This window comes from Priapulus caudatus, unplaced genomic scaffold (genome assembly GCF_000485595.1).
Source record: "Priapulus caudatus unplaced genomic scaffold, Priapulus_caudatus-5.0.1 Scaffold125, whole genome shotgun sequence".
In the NCBI taxonomy this organism is placed as follows: Eukaryota; Metazoa; Priapulida; class Priapulimorpha; order Priapulimorphida; family Priapulidae; genus Priapulus; species Priapulus caudatus.
The window spans coordinates 450801-463300 of NW_014577186.1; the positions used below are offsets into that span (position 1 = coordinate 450801).

Sequence of the window (12500 nt, forward strand, 5' to 3'; positions counted from 1 at the left end):
GGGGGGGGGGGGGGGGGGGTCTAACCGTAACCCAAACTTGCAAGCACACGAAGGGGAGTCTGGGAGGCCCTCCCCCAGAAATGTTTGAAATTAGACCCTCTTAGATGCATTTTCTGCGCGAGCAGGGGGGGTCCAGACCCCCTGGACCCGACACCCCCCCCCACCCCTGTACACGCCCCTGTTAAGACTTTGGTAATAGATATAATTTATGTTTATTTTCCATCATTTTATTATTAAAAATTGCCAAGTCACTCGGCAAGTGACTGTGGCTACACCAACTTACATGGAAACCCACTACCTTACAATCACTGGCAGCAAGAACAAGCCCGCACGTACAACACACACGCGGCATTGACTATAATAACAACATGCGTGCCTAACTCGCCGCCGCAGTTTCCACACTCACCGTTTTCAAATCGTTACAACTCCCGTGTTCGTGCAGGTGACGCCACTTCCCAACTACTCGTTGGAATCGCGGAGACTGCTGAACTAGCTACATCCGCCATTTTTGACAATCGCCTGCACGAATGCGCTCAAATCACAGAAATCCTCAAATATACATGCGAAATGATCCTCTCGCGATGCCACCAGGCAAACGGTGGCATGCCCAATCGCTGGACGGCTGCACTGATTGGCTGCAGCAAGTTTAACGTGCAGACAGCGGTGCAACTACGTTTGTTGACATCGCGGGTGAGTTATGGCCAATCAGCACAGCCGCCAGCAATGGGCATGCCGCCCGTTTGCCTGGTAGCATCCGAAGGATCATTTCGCATGCATATTTGAGGAATTTCTGTGATTTGAGCGCATTTCTGGCGGGCGATTGTCGAAAATGGCGGTGTAGCTTGTTCAGCAGTCTTCCGCAATTCCAACGATAGTTGGAAAGTGGCGTCACCTGCAAGAAACACAGAGACGGAGTTGTAACCGATTGAAAACGGTGAGTTGTGGAAACTGGCGGCGGCGAGTTAGGCACCATGTTGTTATTATAGTCAATGGCCGCGTGTGTGCTGTACGTGCGGGCTTGTTCTTGCTGCCAGTGCCTACAATTTACAAATTACAAACTAAATCAGTACGTACATGGTACGTACACTGTACATTACTAATACTAATACTATATTCAGTAAAAGCCTGAAATCAAATACATCACTAAAACTAAAGTAAAACTGTATTAACTATTAAGTATTATACAGTGTATATTTGTATAATAATGCCTAAGACTAAGAGTAAGACTAAGAGTAAGAGTATAAGAGTCAGACTAAGTATAATCACTTAATATAATGTCTGTACTGAAGACCTAGTGTAAACATGGTTGATCATGTGGCCCAAGGATAGAGAACATGGGTCCCAATAAAACCAATGTGCCTAACCCTAACCCTAACCCTATTAGTATTATATTGATATAATATTAATATTAATTATTATATTTATATTGATGTAAATGACATTGGTTTTATTGTGACCCATGTTCTCTATCCTTGAACCGATCATGTGACTATGCTAAACTTAATAGCTCTATGAATTACCTACCGGTGTAGCCCTTCGCTCCCGCTACCTACTACTACTACTAGTACTACTAGTACTACCTAGGGCCAAGGCCCGCGGCTGCACTGCATGGCAGAGTTAGGCTAAACATAAAATACAAACTGGCCAAAACACACACAGTCACACCATCGACGAAACACATTTTGAGGCATACGTCTATGAGTGTTACAACTTATATGCGCTACCTGCATTTGATAGTTCTGAGTGTCACGAGGTCATCTCACCAAGTCAGAAAGTTTACAATTTTAGAATAAATTGCGATATCCAACCTTCGACATTTCTGCGCATCTTCGAAGTTGTAAGGTCTTGCCAGACTTCGAACTTGCCCGACGCCTGCAACCCATGGTACCCAATATGCTTGTCCACTCCATAGACAGACAGACAGACGGACGGACAGAGATCGCAGATATATATATATATAGATATGTGTGTGTGTGAGCGTCTGGGCGTCCGTCGATGAATGGATGCATCGATAGATGGACGGATGTACCAACGGGCGAATGAAGGAATTGATGGATAAATGAACGAATGTACGAATTGGAGGATGGGTGGATAGATGAATATACGGATGGATGGATGGATAGACAGAGGCGGATAAATAAAATGATAGGTAGACGCAGGGCCGTAGGGAAGGGGGGTGCGACGGGTGCGCCCCCCGCCCACAGGCTGCAGAGGTCCACTTTTTTGTGGATCAACGATTAGTTAATTAATAAAAAAATAATAGCATTGTTTGTTCTAATCCGCTGATTGTGTAGTAAAAATGAAATAAATAAGCAAAGAAAAAATATTCCATGTTTGATTAGCAGCCGGCGACGGAGATAGTCAATAGATGACAATTTCAATAAATTTCAATGTTTTTTCGGCCATGTCTAGACATGTTGAATGTTTATACATGTTGAATGTCCATTTTAAAGTTCAAATATTTGAGAAATGTCCACGTTTTGAGGTTCGCTTTTGGCTGCCTGTTTTCATATCATACTGCCTTCAAAACGCGCGAAATGCGGTCTCAGAAATTTTTCGGGGGGGGGGCATGCCCCCGGAACCCCCTAGAGACTGGCGCTTCCGGCGCTCGTTAGGTCCGTATACTCTTTGGATCGCACCCTCTCGTAAATAAACCTGCCTACGGGCCTGAGACGGATGGATGAACGGATAAGCAGTGGCGGATCCAGAAGTGAATTATAGGGGAGGAATCATGCGAGCTCAAGGGCACGAAGCGCCCGAGGGGGGAGGGTGTTAGGCTAAAATACCCTTGCCCTGAAAATTCTAGGTGGCGCCCGCACCCTGTGCCCCCCCCCCTGGATCCGCCACTGGATAAGTGTCTGACAAATAAAGGAAGGAATGAATGAATGAACGAATAAATTGTTTGATGGATGGAGAGGCGGATAGACAGACTGACAGATGAATGGATTGATTGATTGATTGATAGATGGATGGATGGATGGGTAGATGGATGGATGGATGGATGGGTGGATGAATTAATGGATGGATGGGTGAATGGATGGATGGATGGATGGATGCCTTGGATGGATGGATGGATGGATGGATGAATGAATGGACGGATGGGCCGGTAGACGAATAGATGGATGGATGGATGAATGAATGAGTCATATAAATGGATGGTTAAACGAATGGATAAATTGATGGATGGGCGGACAGAGGTACGAACGAACGCACCAATGGACGGTTGGATTTATGCATGTATCGATGTAAGGGTTGATGCGTGAATGGATAGAAAGATGTACGTATGTATGGATGGATAGATGGGCGGATGGACGAAGTGGTGAATGGATGGACGGATAAATGAATGAATGAATGAATGAAGGAATGAATAAGTGAATGAATAAATTGATAGGGCAGATGGACGAGAGGACGGTCGGTCGGACTACCGTGTCCGTATAACTTTATCTATATTTGCTCTACTCATGGTAGTATTGAGCACTCTCGACACACGAGTTCATAAACAACCATTGGAATCTATATATATATATTGGTAAAAGCATTAGGTTTATGAGCATATATACCCGGATATCGTGCTCTTGGTGTAGGGCATGCATCATACAGGACATAGTGCTGATTTGTGGTGTTACTCTTGATACAGGTGCTAAAAACTGCAATGCTGATAACTGCGCGAGTTTGGTTTGCTAAATAATGACCGTTTGCTGTTCTGTACCAGTTCCAGCTCGTATGTCACACACAGTTTTAGCGTGCATGTGTCTTACATGGTAGGCCATAGCCTTTACTGAACTATTTACTCGGTACAAGGGGCCGTACCTACTTACCGCCCCTAGTGATCGAGAACAACGGGGTGTCGCGTCGCGATGACGTGGTTAGAAGACCAAGCTGAGTGCGCATGTGCCTCTAGACACACGCGCGCACGTATATGCACGCGAGCACACACATACACACACACGCGCGCGCGCGCAAGCACCTACGCAAGCACGCACGCACGCACGCAACCCTGCACGCACGCAAGCACGCACGCACGCAAGCACGCACGCACGCAACCCTGCACGCACGCAAGCACGCACGCAAGCACACACGCACGCATATATTTATATATAATATTGTATGCCCCAATGGTAATGATCCCGACCGGCTGATATGAGAGCATCCTATGTTAAACCCCAAGGAAAAGCGGGCATGCATCCGTGCATCCCTTTTACAGACAGTTACACCTAATGTGGTGGTCGAACTTTTCATCATATTTTTACAAGAAAGCAGAGATTTACCTGAACATTTTTTCTACGCAAGGAGAATTATCTACTCAGTTTCTAATATGGCAAAATATATGCATTTGTTGGTAACTGACTCTATAATAACGCCTTGGTGATAAGATATTAAAATTAATACACGTTTCCACATAACAACCCATGTCACATTGTGCTTCGTATCATCAGTCGGGAACTACGATAGATATATCTGATATAGATACTCTGATATTCAAAAACATCTATATATTTTGTCATTTTCATGACGAGCGATGTTTAAAATTCCCCTTTCCTCGAATATGAGAGTGGAAGTGTGACTGTTTTTCCTGGGAGTGCCACCATCCCCCTCCCGTTAACCTCATCAATCAATATTAGTACTAAACTCTCGGTTAACATGTATTTTTCTTAGTTCAAACTTGTTGTGACACAAAATTGTATAATATTATGTTCAGGTTCTCACCTTAAAACCATAGGTTGTAAATTCAAAACAATAAAAATGAAATTTAATATATCCATTTCCAACAGGTTTTATTGAAGTTGACAGTCATCTTGTCAGGATTTATAGTTTGGTTGATTTGTCAGGCTAGATCATTCATTCATTCGTAAAATCCTTGTTTGTCTATTAAATTTTAATATAATTTCAGTTGATAACTGATTAACACTGCATGCAATGGCTTATTTGATGCAACATTACCTATTGCTCTTGCATACGCCTCAATAGCTATATTAATTTATGTCAACTTTCCATGCAATAAACAAGAGATGATACACTTGGAACGGGCCATGTACAGTGCAACCTATAGGTTACGCTGTGCTTAGTAAAATTAAAATGAATATAGAATACTGCATCATTAATGCTGCACACATAAAATAACTTCAATAGAAACCCTCCTTCCTGTTGAATGTGACAACTGCATAACTTGGCCTAATGAACAACTGTTATATATTAGCATTGAGATAAATCAAGATTCTCTCGTTTTTGTTCAAACGATAGTTTTACATTTTAGCGATATTTAGCACTTTTCAAACTGGCATATCTTATATACAGTTACATCATTGTAATCCAATGTATGAAGTAGACACACTATAACAGTGAATTTACTGGTAAGCATGGGAGTACAGTTGTATTGCATTTCTTTGACTCCTCAGGTTTTCCTTGAGTGACCACATCTAAAAATATAAACCATGTCATTAAGATATGGCTGCCTTACTATAAGTCAAGTATCACCCCTGCCCTGTTTAAATAGAACCGTGAGCACGTTAATACACGGAGTAGATCCTAGCTGAGATTCCTATAAACACTGTCAACTAATCTGGAATAGTAAGAAACTCGGATGCGATCACACACTTCACAGTACTATGCTGTTTCGTTTTACCCAACAAGTAATAATAGTGCAGCAGCACACAGCGATATTTGTTTTGCAATACCCCACATCCGAGTAGTCAGTCGTCCACTTGTAACTGTAAGCCCCCATAAGTTATAGGTACATTTGCTGTGATCTCACACTTGGCATCGTCAACATGATTGTTTTGTTAGCACCCCTGAACATCAGATACGACCAAAAAGTTCGATGTTATGTGTCTATCTCTTATTCAAGGCTCGACACTCGCGGTGGCCCGGTGTGGCCCCAAAACTTGATGTCGGGCCAACAAAATTTCAAAGTGTCTATGTGATAAAAATAATTGTTTCTTATGTGCTAATCTCATTCAAAAGAGAGCGAGCAATTCGTGGAGCGAGCGTGATCAAATGAACACAAATCAGCAGACACCGCGCCGGTCGCAATTTGCACTACACTGTACTGCACTGTATGTAAAGTATATTGCTAGCTAGCTGCGTTGGAGCTCTTGTTTAGATAAATAATGAGTGAAAGTAGAAAAATGATATGCAAGATTTTGGTGTAAATTTGATGCCGTGGAATGGATAATTCAAATGTATGCCTCAATCATCAATGTCAGTGTGTGCCATTGTGTGGGGTTTGTTTAAAGACTTGTGCAAGTGCATCAGATGGACCAATTTTCAAATAATATACAATACGAGATTGAAATAAAGATTTGTTTTTCTTTGGGTTTTTTTCAGGCCACCAGATTTCATTTTCGGGCCACCAAAAATTTAAAATCAATGATTCGGGCCACTGAAAAAAAAGTTAGTATGGAGCCTTGTCTTATTTATCACATAATTATTTCCTACCTGACCAATTGAGTATTGTTAAGATGGATTTAGTGTCGTCAGTTAAACAACAATGAAACATGCAGTCTATGTAACATTAGTTGTTTGGAAAGGACGATTAAACAGCACGCTGGATCGAAGTAAAGGAGAGTGAATTTTTGTTTAATTTGATGTTTAGATGCTTGAACAGAATGAAAATCATTCCTACAATAGTTTTAGGTCTACCTCGGTTACGTCTTGTTTAAACACAGGTCAAATGCTCTTCATGAAACAATATTTGATCAAGTCAGATAAACTCATCGGAACATCAAAAATGCAATACAACTATACTTGACACATTTCGGGCTTTACCACCTACCAAAGTACTGGCACCTATATAAACCTGATACATGCAGTCAGCATATAATCATAGTGGCCACAAACATCAGTTAAAAGCAAACCATGCCACTGTGTGTATAAATATACCTGCTGCCTGTCAACAGTTTCACATATTTCCAAGCAATATCAAACAGATGGTGAGAATACCTGCCATTTACCATATCGAGCGGTTGAGGTTACATACAGCCCAGTTATCCGGTAGAATAACCAGTGTGTGATACCTGCATCTAACAAGCATGCAATGAATGAAACGTCGTTATTATATTAATTGAAAAATTCTCTGATTCAATGTCCTAGTTTAATGCAATTACAGAAACCCACATGTACTATGCCAGCTAACCAACCTAATTCATGGCATCTCTTGCAAAAAACCTAGCCAATTTGGCTGGCTATTGGGTTGCTGAGCAGTGGCATCAGTACGGCTACCAGCTGATACTATAGCAGGGTCCTCTATTAGCCAGTTATTTCCCATTAAGCTATGCTGCGACTGGGGCGTTGCATAGTGGCCATTCCATTCATCTGTGTGCAAGGGGGCAGTAGCTGACACCGGGGTGCCAAAGGTTACATTAATATTGGGTAGGAGCGCTTTCAAACCATCCTGCCAATCCTTCATGTTGAAGACGTCTGGCTCACACGCTGCAGGCCTATCGATTGTTACCTGGTCATTCGATGCATGATCGCTCTGCATGAGTCTCGTCAGGTTAGCTAGGTTGGGTGGATGTCGGATGACTGAGAGTGCCACCCCTGGAGGAGCCCGTATTGTCGTCGTAGGCACGTGGCTTATATCAAATGATGGCGTGGTAAAACCAGGGGGTGCCCTCACAACGTTGCCGCCACACCCACGCTGATATGGATTGACGCCCGTCGTTTTTTCTATCAACTGTGCGAGCGCTGTCGAGGATTCCGACCATCCGATGAGTCCTTCTATGCTATCCTCTGTTTGCATTTGCTTGTTGTGTAACACGGAATTATTTTTGGGCGACTTGATGTCGGGCAAAGATGCCGGCGAACCAGGTACTTCAGCAGATGCATTAGACGTCCTAGAACGACTCGCACTGACCATCTCGTTCGGAGCATGCTGCATCCTAGGCACACCGTGAGGAGAAGTGTCACGAAAAGCTGTTGCACGTGCCTGCTCCTTCCCAAAGCCGGGCCATATGGAGTCGTTGTCCATCGGTCGCGCCTGTATGCTTTGCTGCAGCAATTCCATTGTTGGTGAGTTGAAGCCCGGGTTGTGTACCTTCTCCAATCCCTGGTGGAAATATTCTCCCGAATCGCTCCCGCCTGACGTGTGTCGATCTCTGCCGATCGAGCAGGCATTGCCCATCATGTTAGCCAGGTGCATGTCTAGCTGATTTAACGATGCAACCGGTGATGGACTCTGCCTATTTGACTCTGCCAAAATTTGCTGCTTGTCTGCTTGATGCTGCGCAACGGAGGGCCAGGTCTCGTGCTGGTAGCTAAGAGGAGAGATGGACGATTTTGAGCCCTTGCGTTTCTCAACAGGCTGTCCAAACAGAGCTTCATGCAGCCTCATCTCATATTCCTGATGCTTGCCCTGCTGCATTTCTTCTTTCGTAAAACTTGCAGATTCATCGCCAAGTTCATGAAGGTACATGCAGTCAGGCTTTGGGCACTGTGAATTGCGCAAGAAGTGGGAGCAGTATTTAGTTGTGCCAAGCGATGCTTTCAATGTCTTACCATCTACAAACACATTATTAACCGACTGTATGGCTCGTAGAGCATCCTCTGCCCTGTAGTATGTTACGTATGCACTTGCACTTGGGCCTTGTGAACCTGCATATGATGTGCTATTATTTACCACCACCTTCATTATCTTGCCAAATTTTCCAAAATACTCATGTTTTTTTAAGACTTCCGCGTCAGCTAGCCTCTGCGACAGTCCAACTACAAAGACCAGATTTTTTTGCACGACCCGTACACTTGCTAAATGCTTGCGGTTTTCTGATATTTTCTGTTTTCTTTGAATATCTTTCTGCTTTTTTTGTGACTTTATCTTGTGCAGCTCCTCTTGTGTAAGCGGTTTGTATAGTGCTGGGTCTTCTGGGTATGCTTTTCTACATGCTGGACATAATCCATTTTCATCTGTCCTAATTCTATGCCAGCAAAAGCGGCATATTTGATATCCACAAGTGCACGGAAAAAAGTGCACATCGTCGATTTCTAATGGTTCCATACATAGTGGACACTCCACACAATCTTCACCTCCAGACATTGTGTAAGGCGCACAGCAGAACTTCTCAGCGTTGCGATAGGCCGTTCACGTGTTAGCCAAGTGGGCGCCTGTATCTACCAGCATGCACCGGCAATCCACGGTCAGTCTTAAAAATCAGAAACACGACCTTTGCGTTCCCAGTCTCCGTAACGGGTTGGCTCTGGTCCACTGGGTCCTCCAATTTCTCCTGTTTTAGGATTCCTGTAGTCTGGAAATGGTGGGTATGTGAAATGTGGATGCTTCTCAGTGCGCTCAGATACCTTGTCAAAGTGGCCTTCTGGTGTGGGACGCTTTTTTGTTGTGTTCGTCTTTCCTTTTGGCAATTCGGCACTGCTGTTCTCCTGCTTTCCAGACAATTCTCTCAGGAAAGAACAACCTGAAAGTAAAGGATTATCTGACAATGAAATTGAGCACATGATGTATATATATGTGTGATGATTACACCTAAGTAAAGTATGAAACACCCCAGGGGCTGAAAATAGTGGTTTTTGCCAGTAGGTCAGGGACTTATCAGCAATATTTTTGGAAGGTCCGAATATGTCAACAATGTATAGTATCAGGAGTAGATAATAGTTCGCTATTATCTACTCCTGATAGTATGTGCATAATGTATTTATTGACCTTGTTAGATAATGCTTTGTTAATAACGTTTGTTTGGCTAATAGATCATCGTTTGGTAACAGTGGGTCCATGCTACTAACGTTGCAGCATACGCTATCAGTACGTGTAATTTTGATCAGATTTTCGGTGAATTTGACTCTTATACCTGGTATGTTTCATCGTGAATATGATATACTAGATGTCAACAGTGACCAAAAATCAATCTACTTTCGCTTTATTTCTTCACAATTTGCAATGGTTTAATGACGTTTTATTTAATGAGTGGAGTACTATATATTATTGATAATGATAGGTCCGGCAGACTTTCTGCTCAGAAATTGCGAAGGTCAGAGCACAAAATCAGCAGGTCCCGGACCTCGGACTTGCCCTATTTTCAGCCCCTGCATCCTTTGACTATTAGCAAGTAGCATTAGCAAATAAAACACTTATCTTCAATATTAAAGGTACTATTTAAGCCATTTTCTTCAAAATTAAGTATAGGAGTAGAATATATATGTAACAACTAGTAATAAGGAAAAAAATTGCATAACAAAAATAACATCTCCACCATCAAGTGATGAAATGTGGAAGTCGTTTTATCATTTCAATTCAAAGTTACGTTGCTTTTATTCACAGTGGCACAGTAGGCTGACAATAGCAGTTGTAGGGTGTAAGTCTATTGCTTTTCAAATTTGAGAACTGTGGACAAGGGGTTGTGCACCTTTATTAAATTTTTGAGGGGATAATCTTTCAAATTTTTTGTCTAATAACTTCTTGCCCACGTGTCTACCAAAACTAACTGGTTCTTAAAGTCAGGTAATTTTCAATTACTAATGAAAAGGTCAAAGTTGTATTTTTATGGGATGCTTAGTATAAAATTCTTGGGTTTAATTAGGAATTGTATGGCACCATGGCAAGTTATAGGGCACCAATGCGACTCACTTTTTATTAACATTTGTTATGGAACAGAGAGCGATACATTCACAACATGGAATTTATGGCAATAGCACAGAATAAAATATAATTAGGCAACTAGGGCCATTTACTGTTATGCATATCGACAAATTTTCTAGGCACCATTGCAAGGAGGGTAACCATAGCACCATCAAGTGAAATTTGAGCTTTGCAATTGGAAAGGTCAATTTATGTTATCAACCCAGCATTTGTAATAATTTATGATAAATAGTTAGATTAACACTCACAGAAACACAGAATGTAACAAAATTATCAGACTACAAAAATCTATCTATTAGCCCTCGTAACTCCACACTGCATTTTGATACTCTCCTTAGTGACGCTGAGAGGGTCTATGTCCCCCAGGGTACTGCCAGAACGTACCCTGGTTACGGTCCGGTATACCGGAACGTACCCTGGTACTAGAGCATATAAATCAACGTGATTTATATGCTCTGCTGGTACTATCTAATATGCCGGACCGTACCTCGCCTACTCCACTAATGAGTCTAGGGAGTCGCCTTCGCCTACTCCTTAACCCTAACTCTAACCCTAACCCTAACCATATCAGATAGTTACCAGGGTACGTTCCGGTAGGGTACGTTCCGGCAGTACCCTGGGGGACATAGACCCTATGAGCCTTAGTGACTTCATTTAACTTGAACACTCTACTCACGTAATTGGAATGGGGAAATTTTTTCCAGGTACACAACACCACAACTGTGTGCGCGTGTGCATGCACCAGTGAAAAAAATACACGGGGGCTCGGGGCGATTTAGCCCCCGAAATGTCAAAAAGAGACCCGGAAATGCCAAAAAGAGCCCCCGGAAATTTGCATATAGAGTTTAATGCAAACCAAATTTTAGAGTGCTATTTTCATGTACGCGAGCTTGAAAAATAGCCCCCGAAAAATAGATTTAAATTTTTTCCCTGGCATGCACGTGTGTGTTTGCTTGGATTAGTAAAATGGTGGAATTACATTCAGCAGATTTTGAAAAATACGACTATAGTAACAAATTTAAAGGATTTATTTTGAAATCATTGCTAAAAAATGCACAATGTGAAAAAATATTGCGATATATAGTCTCATCATGTAGCAGATATATTAGGGCGTACTGATTACACCAACTTGAAAAACACTAAGAATTTATGCTGTTATAGCAGAGAAAATTAGAATTGAACATGCAGTAACACCATGGCATGGCATTTTTTATTATAGCAACAATCAGTGTGTTAGCCAGAGACCCGTCTACACGTCTTTTGGGCAGCCTATTCTTGGATGAGATGGATGAAATTTGATAGAGACGGCATGAGGGCGGCCCAATTTTACCCCTGCACGAAACCCACGTCAGTGAAACATCATTATGTAGAGTAGATGAATTAATGACGCCTTGCATAACTGACAACAGTGCTTAGAATATAAAATCATATCAGATTCCTATCTTTTTGACACTTCAGACTAAATTTCCTCCATTTTAATAAGGCAAGGCCCTCCCCTAGGGTGCTTCGCACCTGCAGCATCCTCGCTTCGCTCAGATGGTAGATGGTGAGACTCCCTGATTTTTTTTCTGGCCAACACCCTGGTGACAATTAATTTGCTAATGGTGCCTTAGTGCACCAACAAGTTACATGTGCACCCATAGTGCATCTAATTCAAACAAAAAGGCATCTGATTCTGTGTAGGTTACTCCGTTTCTTTTTTTAAATTGGCCGACATTTCGCGCTATCCTGAGATAGTCCGAGATTCGCATGAAATGGTGGCGGTAATCAACACGAGTAATCAGAACTGGAATCGTACATATTTTGGTGAATATAGCCAAGTACGAAGGTTCTAAGACATGTTAGCGTTACTCTAGACAGTTTCTGTTACCCAAGCAATAATGGTAAGTATCACAAAAGTGGGGAAAACACGAGACTG

At 42.4% G+C, this 12500-nt stretch overlaps 3 protein-coding genes across 3 annotated transcripts in view; all 3 read right to left on the minus strand.

The window, feature by feature from the left end:
* LOC106805741 (7SK snRNA methylphosphate capping enzyme-like) overlaps positions 1-1875 on the minus strand; it is an 8271-nt gene extending 6396 nt beyond the window's left edge. Inside the window, exon 1 of the mRNA XM_014807456.1 lies at positions 1809-1875. The gene's annotated coding sequence lies outside the window, so the exon portion shown is untranslated. The remainder of the gene's footprint in view (positions 1-1808) is intronic.
* A 2874-nt stretch (positions 1876-4749) lies between these two features.
* LOC106805730 (CCR4-NOT transcription complex subunit 4-like) lies at positions 4750-9054 on the minus strand. The gene is made up of 2 exons (XM_014807439.1): positions 7451-9054; positions 4750-5417 (listed from the first exon to the last, which is right to left on the minus strand). Exons 1-2 carry the CDS (start codon positions 9026-9028, stop codon positions 5346-5348), a joined length of 1650 nt encoding a protein of 549 aa, XP_014662925.1. The 5' UTR covers positions 9029-9054; the 3' UTR covers positions 4750-5345.
* A 59-nt stretch (positions 9055-9113) lies between these two features.
* LOC106805720 (succinate dehydrogenase assembly factor 4, mitochondrial-like) overlaps positions 9114-12500 on the minus strand; it is a gene marked incomplete at its 5' end in the record, with an annotated part of 4822 nt that continues 1435 nt past the window's right edge. Inside the window, one exon of the mRNA XM_014807423.1 lies at positions 9114-9404. Coding sequence (XP_014662909.1) covers positions 9136-9404 — 269 coding nt within the window. The remainder of the gene's footprint in view (positions 9405-12500) is intronic.